Source organism: Schistocerca piceifrons, chromosome 9, assembly GCF_021461385.2.
Source record: "Schistocerca piceifrons isolate TAMUIC-IGC-003096 chromosome 9, iqSchPice1.1, whole genome shotgun sequence".
Taxonomy (NCBI): domain Eukaryota; kingdom Metazoa; phylum Arthropoda; class Insecta; order Orthoptera; family Acrididae; genus Schistocerca; species Schistocerca piceifrons.
In genome coordinates, this window is record NC_060146.1 from 174541482 (window position 1) to 174555935 (window position 14454).

The following is a 14454-nucleotide window of genomic DNA, read 5'->3' on the forward strand; positions in this document are numbered from 1 at the left end:
TTCTGTCTATTGTCAAATTAGCTATTCCTTGATGCCTCAGAATGTGACCTATTAACCGATCCCTTCTTTTACACTACTGGCCATTAAAATTGCTACACCAAGAAGAAATGCAGATGATAAACGGGTATTCATTGGACAAATATATTATACTAGAACTAACATGTGGTTACATTTTCACGCAATTTGGGTGCATAGATCCTGAGAAATCAGTAGCCAGAACAACCACCTCTGGCCGTAATAACGACCTTGATCCGCCTGTGCATTGAGTCAAACAGAGCTTGGATGGCGTGTACAGGTACAGCTGCCCATGCAGCTTCAACACGATACCACAGTTCATCAAGAGTAGTGACTGACGTATTGTGACGAGCCAGTTGCTCGGCCACCATTGACCAGACGTTTTCAATTGGTGAGAGATCTGGAGAATGTGCTGGCCAGGGCAACATTCGAACATGTTCTGTATCCAGAAAGGCTCGTACAGGATCTGTAACATGTGGTCGTGCATTATCCTGCTGAAATGTAGGGTTTCGCAGGGATCGAATGAAGGGTACAGCCACGGGTCGTAACACATCTGAAATGTCACGTCCAATGTTCAGAGTCCCGGCAATGCGAACAAGAGGTGACCGAGACGTGTAACCAATGGCACCCCATACCATCACGCCGGGTGATACGCCAGTATGGCGATGACGAATACACGCTTCTAATGTGCATTCACCGCGATGTCGCCAAACACGGATGCGACCATCATGATGCTGTAAACAGAACCTGGATTCAGCCGAAAAAATGACGTTTTGCCATTCGTGCACCCAGGTTCGTCGTTGAGTACACCACCGCAGGCGCTCCTGTCTGTGATGCAGCGTCAAGGGTAACCGCAGCCATGGTCCCCGAGCTGATAGTCCATGCTGATGCAAACGTCGTCGAACTGTTCGTGCAGATGGTTGTTGTCTTGCAAACGTCCCCATTTATTGACTCAGGGATCCGTTACAGCCATGCGGATAAGATGCCTGTCACCTCTACTGCTAGTGATACGAGGCCGTTGGGATACTGCACGGCTTTCCGTATTACCCTCCTGAACCTACAGATTCCATATTTTGCTAACCGTCATTGGATCTCGACCAACGCGAGCAGCAGTGTCTCGATATGATAAACCGCAATCGCGATAGGCTAGAATCCGACCTTTATCAAAGTCGGAAACGTGATGGTACGCATTTCTCCTCCTTACACGAGGCATCACAACAACGTTTCACCAGGCAACGACGGTCAACTGCTGTTTGTGTATAAGAAATCGGTTGGAAACTTTCCTCATGTCAGCACGTTTTAGGTGTCGCCACCGGCCCCAACCTTGTGTGAATGCTCTGAAAAACTAATCATTTGCATATCACAGCAACTTCTTCCTGTCGGTTAAATTTCGCGTTTGTAGCACGTCATCTTCGTGGTGTAGCAGTTTTAATGGCCAGTAGTGTAGTTAAGTTGCACCATAAATTTTTCTTTTCCCCAATTCAGTTCAGTATTTCCTCATGACTCACTTCATCTACCCATCTAATCTTCAGCAATACATCATCTCTTCTGGTCTTTAAACATTTTTCGCCCGAGTTCCACATCCATATAAGGCTACACTCTAAAAGCCTCTATCGAAGTGCCGTCATCACATTGAAATTTGTATTCGATATTAACAGATCTCTTTCTCTCTTTCAGAGATGCATCTCCTGCTATTGCCAACCTGCATTTTATATCTTTCCTACTTCAGCCATTGTCAGTTATAGTAGATCTCCTTTATTGGTTTCAGTTTCTCATTTCCTAATCTCCCTCTAAACTGCCTGACTCAGTTCCACTACATTATTTTACTTTTTTTAATGTTCATCTTATAACCTGTTTTCATGACAGTATCCACACTGTTCAACTGCTCTCCCAAACCCTTTGCCACCTCTGACAGAATTATAGTGCCATATGCAAACCGTGAAGTTAACTTTCTGCTCCTTAAGTTTGATGCTGATTCCAAATCCAAATATGCTCTTATTTTCCTTCTCTGCTTGCTCGATGTACAGATTGGACGACATCGGGAGGTGGAATCCAGAAACCCACCTCGCTCGTTTCTCGAAGATATTCTCAGTTTTTAAGAGCATTGAGAGTGATAGTACACACTCCAAATTTGCGGACCAGCTCATTGAAAAAGAACAACAGCGATGGAGTGAGGAAACGGAACTCCAGATCCTGAAGCACAATAATCGTCTCTACCTTTATGACCAATAGAAGAAAATTTCCTTATCCACAGTAGAATTGCGCAGGTCAAAATAGTCATCAGTGACCAAACAGGACGCTGCAATAAAACATTTTCAGCATTCTAAACGAACCATCAAACACCACGCATTAAGTAAACACATTACCACAAATAAACTTAAAACAACACTGTTGAACAAATTCAAACTTCGCGGCTGACAGTCGTAAACAAGACGACGAAACAAGTGACTGTCAATAGCGAATCTGTGAGGATAATGTTCGCTGAAAAGTGCCTGTGTGTTACAGCAGCGAAAAATAGTAACCAGAATTCGCCAATGAGTTTGAGAAAACATAAGTAAACTCTGTAACAAAGACGCAATGTAGACAATAAATAGTATATCATATCAGACAGTGTTTTCAAACAAAAATAACGAAACTTTACTCACGCCCTTTGGTCGCTTTAAAGATGAAAGGAACACAAAAATTCAGTCCGGAACCGCGCTGCTGCTAAGATCGCAGGTTCGAATCCTACCTCGGGCACGGATGTGTGTGATGTCCTTAGGTTAGTTAGGTTTAAGTAGTTCCAAGTCTAGGGGACTAATGACTTCAGATGTTAAGTACCATAGTGCTTGAACACAAAAAGTCATTTGAAAGCCAAACAGTAATGAGCAGCTTTAAGCGGAGATGAGCTGTAGCAATGGTGAACGTCAAGTGAGGCATACGCCAGCTGTTTTAACTGATTATATAGCCTTGCGGTTACGTTCTAGGCAAGAAGTTCAAAACATACTACTGGCGGTTCTTTGATGTTTTGGTAATGGTTTTCAGACCGGGCATTCAAGTTAAGGTGAACATTAACCATGATCCTTGCTTTAACATTATCGGTGACCAAGTGATGCACCTTTCCTATATCCTTATGTTCTGTGGGCAACGGCCATATTCACAGGATTGTGCGCATACTTCCTCGGTTAGACGGAGACTCAGGCACGTCGTGTGGCACACTAAATCACCCAGTGTTAATTGCACAAAATACCAGGGCTGCATAGCTCAGCGTATGAAACAATGCAGTTAACATTCTCGCAGTCAGACCTCTATGGCAGGGTCGACCACGGCCTGCCGAACTGCAAGCGCGTGGTCACCGAGGCTCGCGCTGTCTTGCCTTTACTCGGTACTTCTCGGAAGAACCTACCACAGAGCGACATTTCATTTATTATTGCCATGTGGCAGTCTTCATTTCGCACAACTTTCCTCAGTTCGATATAATCGTGGCCCCAGCGGTGTTTCGAAACTCGTTCAACAAAGAAGACGAAGTAAATATTCCTGAATTCCAATCAAGAACAATTGCCAAGATGAGAAACATAGAAGCAGATATTCTCGGAGTAACGAAGCAGCTTAAATCGCTTAATAAAGGCAAGGCCTCCGGTCCAGATTGTATACCAGCCAGGTTCCTCTCAGAGTATGCTGATAAAACAGCTCCATATTTAACAATTATACGCAACCACTCGCTCACAGAAATATCAGGACCTAAAGACTCGAAAATTGCTCAAGTCACACCAATACCCAAAAAGGGAAGTAGGAGTAATCCGCTAAATTACAGGCCTATATCACTGACGTCGATTTGCAGTAGGGTTTTGGAACATATACTGTATTCGAAGATTATGAACAACCTCGAAGAAAACGAATTATTGGCACATAGTCAGCACGGATTGAGAAAATATCGTTCTTGTGAAACACAACTAGCTCTTTATACTCATGAAGCAATAAGTACTGTCGACAGGGGATGTCAAATTGATTCCATATTTTTAGATTTCCAGAAGGCTTTCGACACATTTCCTCACCAGCGTCTTCTAACCAAACTGCGTGCCTGTGGAATATCGGCTCTGTTGTGCGACTGGATTCGTGATTTCCTGTCAGGAAGGTCACAGTTCATAGTAATAGACGGAAAGTCATCGAATGAAACAGCAGTAATATCCGGCGTTCCCCAACAAAATAGGATACAGTCTGAGTAGCCGTCTTAGATTTTCGATTACGCGATAAGTCACACAAATATGGAGGCTGTAAATTCAACTAAATACTTAGGGATTACAGTTACAAATAACCTAAATTGGAACGATCACACAGATAATATTATGGGTAGACCAAACCGAAGACTGCGATTCATTGGCAGAACACTTTGAAGGTGCAACAGGTCTACTAAAGAGACTGCTTACACCACGCTTGTCCGCCCTATTCTGGAGTACTGCTGTGCGGTGTGGGATCCGCATCAGGTGGGACTGACGGATGACATCGAAAAAGTACAAAGAAGGGCGGCTCGTTTTGTATTATCGCATTAAATAAAGGCGTTTTTGGTTGCGACGGGATCTTCTCATGAAGTTTCAATCACCAGTTTTCTCCTCCGGTTGCGAAAATATTCTGTTGGCACCCACTTACATAGGGAGAAATGATCATCACGATAAGAGAAATCAGGGCTCGCACAGAAAAATAAGTGCTCGTTTTTCCCGCGTGCCGTTCGAGAGTGGAACGGTACAGAGACAGCATGAAGGTGGTTCATTGAACCCTCTGCCAGACACTTTATTGTGAATAGCAGAGTAATCACGTAGATGTAGATGTGATTACTGCTTGCTCGTATGTCCGCCTGCTTAGCTGAGTGGTAACGTGTTTGCAGCGGGCTCAGGTTCGATTCCCGGCCGGGTTGAAGATTTTCTCCGCTCTTGGACTGGGTGCTGTGCTGTCCTCATAAAGGTACCATCATCACCGCGGACGCGCAAGTTGCCCAGTGTGGCGTCGAACGAAGTAAGACTTGCACCTAACGCCCGAACTTCCCCGTATGAGTCCTCCTGGACATCAGTACCAACAATCATTTCATTTTTTTATACATGGTATGAAGGATGTTCAAAGATCCTGTAGCTATTTGCACCAAAAGAAACATTCTAACAATCTATCGTCACAATTCTTTAAAAAGAATGTTAATGAGATGAGAGAAGGATAAATACTCTGGATATGTATTATATGATATACTGTTGCAAATTTGCTATTGAACAACATCAGAGCATCATGCAGAAAGAATTTAAACATCTAATTCACAATAAAGTGCAGTAGACGCTGAAAGTGCAAATAATGCGAATCCTCATAAATGATGCACCCAGCATCTCATTAATTCCCATCCACATTTCAGTGGTTGTCAGTCTGACAGTTGAATCAATCTCGGATCATTGAGGCTGCATTTTTGTGTGTCTGAAATTAGAGAGGAGAAGCCCAACAATGGATAATCACCCTTCACGTCGGCTTTATTACTTTGTACAGTAAGTAACACTATTGTTGTTGTGGTCTTCAGTCCTGAGACTGGTTTGACGCAGCTCTCCATGCTGCTCTATCCTGTGCAAGCTGCTTCATCTCTGAGTAACTACTGCAACCTACATCCTTCTGAATCTGCTTAGTATATTCATCTCTTGGTTTCCCTCTACGATTTTTACCCTCCACGATGCCCTTCAATACTAAACTGGTGATCCCTTGATGCCTCAGAATATGTCCTGCCAACCGATCCCTTCTTCTAGTCAAGTTGTGCCACAAACTCCTCTTCTCCCCAATTCTATTCAATACCTCCTCATTAGTTATGTGATCTACCCATCTAACACTATCATAAGCCAGTTTTTGTAAACAAGTAAAGCATTACAGAATGTATCAAAATGCGATAAACATTTTTGAAGCTAATTTCCGGCCTCTTCATTTCTGATAAGTATTAGTTACATTTTACATTTAAGGCTGGTTATTTCGTTGATGAACAACTGGATTTTCAACTTTCTTTCTAATTGCTTGTATTGTATTTGAATAAATGAAGTTATTGCAGTGAACAGTTTTTGTGTTTTAATAACATACGATCTGCAAATATTTCTTTTCTTTACTTCCTAGCTTTTTTATTATTGCGTTCGAGATGTGATAGATACAACAATATGAAAAAATAAGTCCTTAACATTAAGTTTGTAAGCGTATTGTCCATAACCTTGTTAATACTATAAAAATATGGACATAGTTTACAAGAATGAATTTGAACCTTTGTTTGAGATATTAAAAGTAATATACCTGGAAAAATGTTGAACAATAACTATTAAACTCTGGAATGTAAAAGATTTGATCTGCCTTTCAGAGTTTAGTTTTTGGGATGTAGCACTTCTTCAAGCCCACTAATGGCAATTTTAGTATAGCAGCTCCCCTCTTTCAAAAATCTTTTACTTCTCTGGAGAAGATACACACTCACAAATCTGTGGCCTCTACCTACTCCATGTTTTAAAATCTATCGTCTTGTAATAACATAAAATCTGGGAAGCACATGCTGCAGCCACTTGTGTTGGCACTCTCTCTCTCTACTTTTCTCCCGGCTGTTAATCAAATCACTAATATTAAAAGTAAGCTGTTGTGCACATCTTTAAACGCATTTCTGTTATCGATTGCTACCTTTACACCATGGAGTAATGAACCTATCTCTTTGAACTTGAGTGCTGCGGTACATTATCATATTGTCAAGACTACTTCATACTAGGGCTACAACAGAAGCTGTATTAGATTAGATTAGATTAGATCAGATTAGTACTTGTTCCATAGATCATGAATACGTCACTTCGTAATGATGTGGAACGTGTCAGGTTAATAAAAGGTGTCTATACAAGATATATATTACATTACACATTCCCGGCGGGGTCAGGGATTTTCTCTGCCTCGTGATGACTGGGTGTTGTGTGCTGTCCTTAGGTTAGTTAGGTTTAAGTAGTTCTAAGTTCTAGGGGACTGATGACCGTAGATGTTAAGTCCCATAGTGCTCCGACCCATTTGAACCATTTTTATTAAATTACACAAAATATTACATGACACTTAATATTTTTAATTTTTTTTTGTGGGGTTGGGGAAATTACCCACTTAGTATATCCAAAAATTCATCTAATGAGTAGAAAGAGTTGCCATTAAGAAATTCTTTTAATTTTCTTTTAAATGTTATATGGCTATCTGTCAGACTTTTAATGCTATTAGGTAAGTGACCAAATACTTTTGTGGCAGCATAATTTACCCCCTTCTGAGCCAAAGTTAAGATTTAACCTTGAATATAGGTCTCGCGGTAGCCTTCTCGCTTCCCGAGCCCGGGGTCCCGGGTTCGATTCCCGGCGGGGTCAGGGATTTTCACCTGCCTCGAGATGACTGGGTGTTGTTGTGTCGTCTTCATCATCGGAGGAAGGCAATGGCAAATCACCTCCACTAGGACCTTGTCTAGTACGGCGATGCAAGTCTCCCGCATCATCCCCCTACGCTCTGTAACGGAGTACGGGGCTTCATCATCATCATCATCATCATTGAAGATCATTCTTTCTCCTAGTGTTGTAGCCATGTACACTGCTATTACTTTTTAATTCGTTCGGATTGTTAATAACAAATTTCATAAATGAATATATATATATTGTGAGGCTACAGTGAAGATCTCTAGCTCTTTAAATAAGTGTCAGCAGTATGATCTTGGATGAGCTCCAGCAATTATTCTGATTACACGCTTTTGTGCAATGAACACTCTTTTACTCAATGATGAGTTACCCCAGAATATGATGCCATAGGAAAGCAGAGAATGAAAATAGGCGTGGTAAGCTAATTTACTCAGATGTATATCGCCAAAATTTGCAATGACCCCAATAGCATAAGTAGCTGAACTCAACCGTTTCAGCAGATCCTCAGTGTGTTTTTTCCAGTTCAACCCCTCATCAATCCATATACCTAGAAATTTTTAATATTCTACTTTAGCTACCGATATCTTATAGAGGTCTATATTTATTAATGGTGTCATTCCATTTACTGTGTGGAACTGTATGTACTGTGTTTTGTCAAAGTTTAATGAGAGCCCATTTGCAGAGAACCACTTAATGATTTTCTGAAAAACGTCGTTTACAATTTCACCAGTTAATTCTTGTCTGTTGGGTTTGATAGCTATACTTGTATCATCGGCAAAAAGTACCAGCTTTGCATCTTCGTGAATACAGAATGGCAAGTCATTAATATATATTAAGAACAGCAGCGGACCCAAGAACGAACCTTGCGGCACCCCATTCTTAATTGTTCCCCAGTTTGAGAAATCACCAGTTTTTTGCACATTATCTGAACTTCTTATTTCAACTTTCTGCTCTCTTCTAGTTAGGTATGATTTAAACCACTGAGCGCTGTCCCATTCATACCACAGTACTTGAGCTTATCTAGAAGTATTCCATGATTTATACAATCAAAAACCTTCGAGAGATCACAAAAAATCTGTCTAATAATACACAAATATTAGATATTTCCACTGGGTACTTACGTTTTGTCTTCTGTGATGGGAATAACTGAGACGTAACCCACGATGGTAGTGAAGCCCCTCCACACGCGCACCATCATGATGTCGTGGTCCTTTGTGTCAGGAGTGGGCGGCACGTAGCTTTTCGCCGCCCTGACGATCCTTATCTGGATGTTGTACTTTGTGAACAGCCTGTCCGTCGTGTAGTCCACGTCACCAGCGAATGTCACGCCTGTGGACGCAGAGAGCAGCTGGCTGCTTCAAAAAATAAAATGTGAGGTCAAAGTAGATAGTTACTTGGCTCGCAAATAGCGTTAATCAGCATACTGGGCGTTTTACTATTATAGGAATCGACGAAAAGGAGCTAGTAGAGGACAATGAAACACCAAATAATCCTGATAAACGTAGGTCTGGAAACAAATGCTTTCCCCAATATGATGTATCACGATTGAGAACATGAACGCATGATAACAGAATCCCCTAGGATCAACTGTAGAAATTCGCTTGAGGACAAACACATTATAGTAAGTGTGCCATATGTCCACTATTCATGTGAAGGCAGACCTCTGCATGGCCCCTCATTGATACCCATAACACGTTCAAAAAACCCATGTGCGTTCTGAATGCATTGACAACCATCTGCAGTAAGTTCCCAGAGTCCATCAGAACTATCAACAGGGCAGGAATATGTCAATGTTTTTAAATATCCCAGCGCAAAAAAAGTCAACGGTTTCAATTAGGAGGAACCTAGAAAACCATGGCATAGGCGATCCACGGCTGATATACTTGCTGTTGAAGATTCATGCTGTGTATTCCAAAACAGCCTGTTGAAAGTGTGCCGATGCACCATTGTGCATCTACCACATACAGATCCTCCCACCGTAAGGAACATCATCCAAATAGTTAATTAGCTTGTGTTGAGGGAATTAATGGGACCACAACCAGTTAGTCGGCCATGCTGGAAACGTGGACTTATTGGAGAATCCCTCGGTTTCATAATCTATGTCTATTGATATTATTTGGTTATTTCATTGCCCTCTGCTCACCCCCTTTCCTTTCCACCTACAATAAACAAAAATTTTGTTTATTTATCAAAATAATATGCATATGTATGTAAACCCCTTATATCTTGAACCAATCGACCAATGTCAACCAAACTTGGAGCGTATGGAGCAATTTCGGTCAAATTTTTTACATACCTGATCCACTATTTGTACTGTTTTATAATTATAACAGGTGATGAGAACAATAAGGGCCTAAGGCACACCGTCGTCGGTCCACATTTAAGTGAAAATCGTCGAAGTGTTCGTACGCTTCTCAACAACAGATTCGGTGACCGATGGATTGGTAGAAGCGGACCAATTCCATGGCCTCCACGCTCTCCTGACCTCAACCTTCTTGACTTTCATTTATGGGGGCATTTGAAAGCTCTAGTCTACGCGACCCCGGTACCAAATGTATAGACTCTTCGTGCTCGTATTGTGGACGGCTGTGATACAATACGCCATTCTCCAGGGCTGCATCAGCGCATCAGGGATTCCATGCGACGGAGGGTGGACGCACGTATCCTCGCTAACGGAGGACATTTTGAACATTTCCTGTAACAAAATGTTTGAAGTCACGCTGGTACGTTCTGTTGCTGTGTGTTTCCATTCCATGATTAATGTGAACTGAAGAGAAGTAATAAAATGAGCTCTAACATGGAAAGTAAGCGTTTCTGGACACATGTCCACATAACATACACTCCTGGAAATGGAAAAAAGAACACATTGACACCGGTGTGTCAGACCCACCATACTTGCTCCGGACACTGCGAGAGGGCTGTACAAGCAATGATCACACGCACGGCACAGCGGACACACCAGGAACCGCGGTGTTGGCCGTCGAATGGCGCTAGCTGCCCAGCATTTGTGCACCTCCGCCGTCAGTGTCAGCCAGTTTGCCGTGGCATACGGAGCTCCATTGCAGTCTTTAACACTGGTAGCATGCCGCGACAGCGTGGACGTGAACCGTATGTGCAGTTGACGGACTTTCAGCGAGGGCGTATAGTGGGCATGCGGGAGGCCGGGTGGACGTACCGCCGAATTGCTCAACACGTGGGGCGTGAGGTCTCCACAGTACATCGATGTTGTCGCCAGTGGTCGGCGGAAGGTGCACGTGCCCGTCGACCTGGGACCGGACCGCAACGACGCACGGATGCACGCCAAGACCGTAGGATCCTACGCAGTGCCGTAGGGGACCGCACCGCCACTTCCCAGCAAATTAGGGACACTGTTGCTCCTGGGGTATCGGCGAGGACCATTCGCAACCGTCTCCATGAAGCTGGGCTACGGTCCCGCACACCGTTAGGCCGTCTTCCGCTCACGCCCCAACATCGTGCAGTCCGCCTCCAGTGGTGTCGCGACAGGCGTGAATGGAGGGACGAATGGAGACGTGTCGTCTTCAGCGATGAGAGTCGCTTCTGCCTTGGTGCCAATGATGGTCGTATGCGTGTTTGGCGCCGTGCAGGTGAGCGCCACAATCAGGACTGCATACGACCGAGGCACACAGGGCCAAAACCCGGCATCATGGTGTGGGGAGCGATCTCCTACACTGGCCGTACACCACTGGTGATCGTCGAGGGGACACTGAATAGTGCACGGTACATCCAAACCGTCATCGAACCCATCGTTCTACCATTCCTAGACCGGCAAGGGAACTTGCTGTTCCAACAGGACAATGCACGTCCGCATGTATCCCGTGCCACCCAACGTGCTCTAGAAGGTGTAAGTCAACTACCCTGGCCAGCAAGATCTCCGGATCTGTCCCCCATTGAGCATGTTTGGGACTGGATGAAGCGTCGTCTTACGCGGTCTGCACGTCCAGCACGAACGCTGGTCCAGCTGAGGCGCCAGGTGGAAATGGCATGGCAAGCCGTTCCACAGGACTACATCCAGCATCTCTACGATCGTCTCCATGGGAGAATAGCAGCCTGCATTGCTGCGAAAGGTGGATATACACTGTACTAGTGCCGACATTGTGCATGCTCTGTTGCCTGTGTCTATGTGCCTGTGGTTCTGTCAGTGTGATCATGTGATGTATCTGACCCCAGGAATGTGTCAATAAAGTTTCCCCTTCCTGGGACAATGAATTCACGGTGTTCTTATTTCAATTTCCAGGAGTGTATTTTCTTTCTTTGTGTGTGAGGAATGTTTCCTGAATGTTCGGCCGACATTTTTGTAGCACCCTGTATGTAGTGTGCGCCTACAGTACAGGTAAACCTTATTCACCATATAATCGACAGATCTTATAAGCATGAATAACTGTTACAGTCTCGCAAATGACGATGGGTGTAGTTTAGGCTCTTAAGGCTCTCATCGGTTCATGTCTATTTAAGTACCGTGAGGGGGGCTACTATAGTACTAGCACGCCTGTGGGCGAAAGACTTCTCAGGGGACCGCAAGTAAGACGTCCGTAGTTAGTCTCACAAATAGGTTCCAGGTGCTGTCAGGGGCTGACACTGTCTCTCAGCCAGATGCAGTCTCTTGTCCTGTTTCAGAGCAAACCCCGCGGCCTGCAAGATACGGGCAATCGCAGAGCATGAGATTATTGGTAGTTGGGAGTTCCAATGTTAGGCGCGCTATCGGGCCCCTAAGGGACACGGCTGGCAAGGAGGGGAAGAAAACGAATGCGCTCTCCATTTTCACACCGGGTGGATTCAGTCCAGACGTGGAACGGGTCCCTCCAGAAATCCATGAGGAGCACAGGGTGCAGCCAACTGCAGGTGGTGGCTTACATCGGTACCAGTGATATGTGTCGCTTTGGATCGGAAGAGATTATCTCTAAATTCGATCGGCTAACAGAAGTGGTAAAGGCTGCCAGTCTTGCTTGCGAGATGAAAGCAGAGCTCACCATTTGCAGCATAGTCGACAGGACCGATTGCAGACCTCTGGTACAGAGCTGACTGGAGGGTCTGAATCAGAGGCCCAGACAGTTCCGCGACTCTGTAGGCTGCAGATTCCCGGACTTGCCCCGTAGGGTGGTTGGGTTTCAGGTTCCGCTGAATAGATCAGGATTCCATAACACGTAGGAGGTGGCTACGCGGGTAGCAGGGGCTGCGTGGCGTGGACTCGGCGGTTTTTTTTAGGTTAGAGGGTCTCGGAGAAAGACAAAAAGGGCTTGAGTTTGAAAAGGGTGCCGCTCGAACACAGCAAGAGCGTAGATCCAGGGACCATCGGTATAACAGTTGTAAATTGTTGTAACTATGTTGGGAAAGTACAAGAGCTACAAGCACTAATAGGAAGCATTGACGCCCAAATCGTTATAGCCACTGAAAGCTGGCAAAAGCAGGAGATGAGTTCAGCCAAAATTTTTAGCGAAGAACCTAACGGTGTTTAGAAAGGATAGACTAAACACAGTTGGTGGTAGCGTGTTTTTGCTGTAAAAAGTAGTTTATATTTTAACGAAGTACACAAATCCTGTGAGTAAGGGCAGATAACATTCTTGGCAATCAAATAGAATAACAATTGGGTCCTTTAACCGACCTCCCAACTCAGACGATACAACTGCTGAAAGGTTAAAAGAAAATTTGAGTTTAGTTTCAAATATACACCCGTCTCATACAATTATAGTTAGTGGTGACTTTAAATTAGCCTCGATATGTTGGCGAAGATAAATGTTTAAATCTAGTGATACGCATAAAACATCATCCGAAATTGTACTAAACGCATTCTCCGAATATTATTTCGAGCAGTTAGTTCACGAGCCAACGCGAATAGTAAACGATTATGAAAACACACTTGACCTCTTAGCAACAAATAATGCTGAGCTAATAACGCCGGCCGGGGTGCCGTGCGGTTCTAGGCGCTACAGTCTGGAACCGCGCGGCCGCTACGGTCGCAGGTTCGAATCCTGCCTCGGGCATGGATGTGTGTGATGTCCTTAGGTTAGTTAGGTTTAAGTAGTTCTAAGTTCTAGGGGACTGATGACCTCAGAAGTTAAGTCCCATAGTGGTCAGAGCCATTTGAACCATTTCTTATGCTCAAATACGGTCCGGATGCGGTCAGCAAGTAGATAGCGAGGACATTGTTCCATAGAGAGTGGCGGCGTGGCACGTCAGCATATTGCCACTCTGGCACCTCCATGTCATCAACACGCCACGTTGTCCTTCTGCCAAGAGTGTAGGTTTTGCGTCATAATGCACCATCTTACGAAACCCATTTAACGTAACTATTGCACCATCTTTCTTAACATTCCTTGTTGTATCCGTAGTCGTAGATGCTATGACCGCCTTATAATCACTGATACCGTTCTCGACCTTAACTGATTCGTAAAGTTCTACGTCGATATGGGTACTCTGCAAATCTCGCTTAAGTGCCTGGCACAGTTTTCATGGAACCACCTTCACAATAATTCTCTATTATCCCACTCTCGAACAGCGCGCGGAGAAAACGAACACCTATATCTTTTCGTGCGAGCTCCGATTTCCCTTAATTTATTATGATGATCGTTTCTCCCTATGTAGGTCAGCGTCAACAAAACATTTTCGCATTCGGAGCAGAAAGATAGTGATTGAAATTTCCTGAGAAGATTCCGCCACAACGAAAAACGCTCTTGTTTTAAAGATGAACACCACAAATCCCGTGTCATGTCAGTGATACTGTCTCCCCTATTTCGCGATAATACAAAACGTGCTGCTCGCCCTTCAGCTTTCTCGATGTACTCCGTTAATCCTATCTGGTAAGGATCCCACACCGCGCAGCTGTATTCTAAAAGAGGACGGACAAGCGTAGTGTAGGCATTCTCTTAAGTAGATCTGCTATATTTTCTAACTGTTCTGCCAATAAATCGCAATCTTTGATTTGCCTCTCCCATAACATTTTCTATGTGGTTTTTCCAATTTAAGTTATTCGTAATTGTAATTCACCGGTATTTAGTTGAATTTACGGCGTTTAGATTTGACT

The 14454-nt window shown here is 44.0% G+C and overlaps 1 protein-coding gene across 1 annotated transcript in view; it reads right to left on the reverse strand.

The window, feature by feature from the left end:
• The window catches only part of LOC124716824 (collagenase-like), a 57455-nt gene that overhangs the window by 27574 nt on the left and 15427 nt on the right, over positions 1 to 14454 (reverse strand). The window contains exon 2 of the mRNA XM_047243377.1: positions 8537 to 8744. Within this exon, the coding sequence (XP_047099333.1) occupies positions 8537 to 8744 (208 nt within the window). The remainder of the gene's footprint in view (positions 1 to 8536; positions 8745 to 14454) is intronic.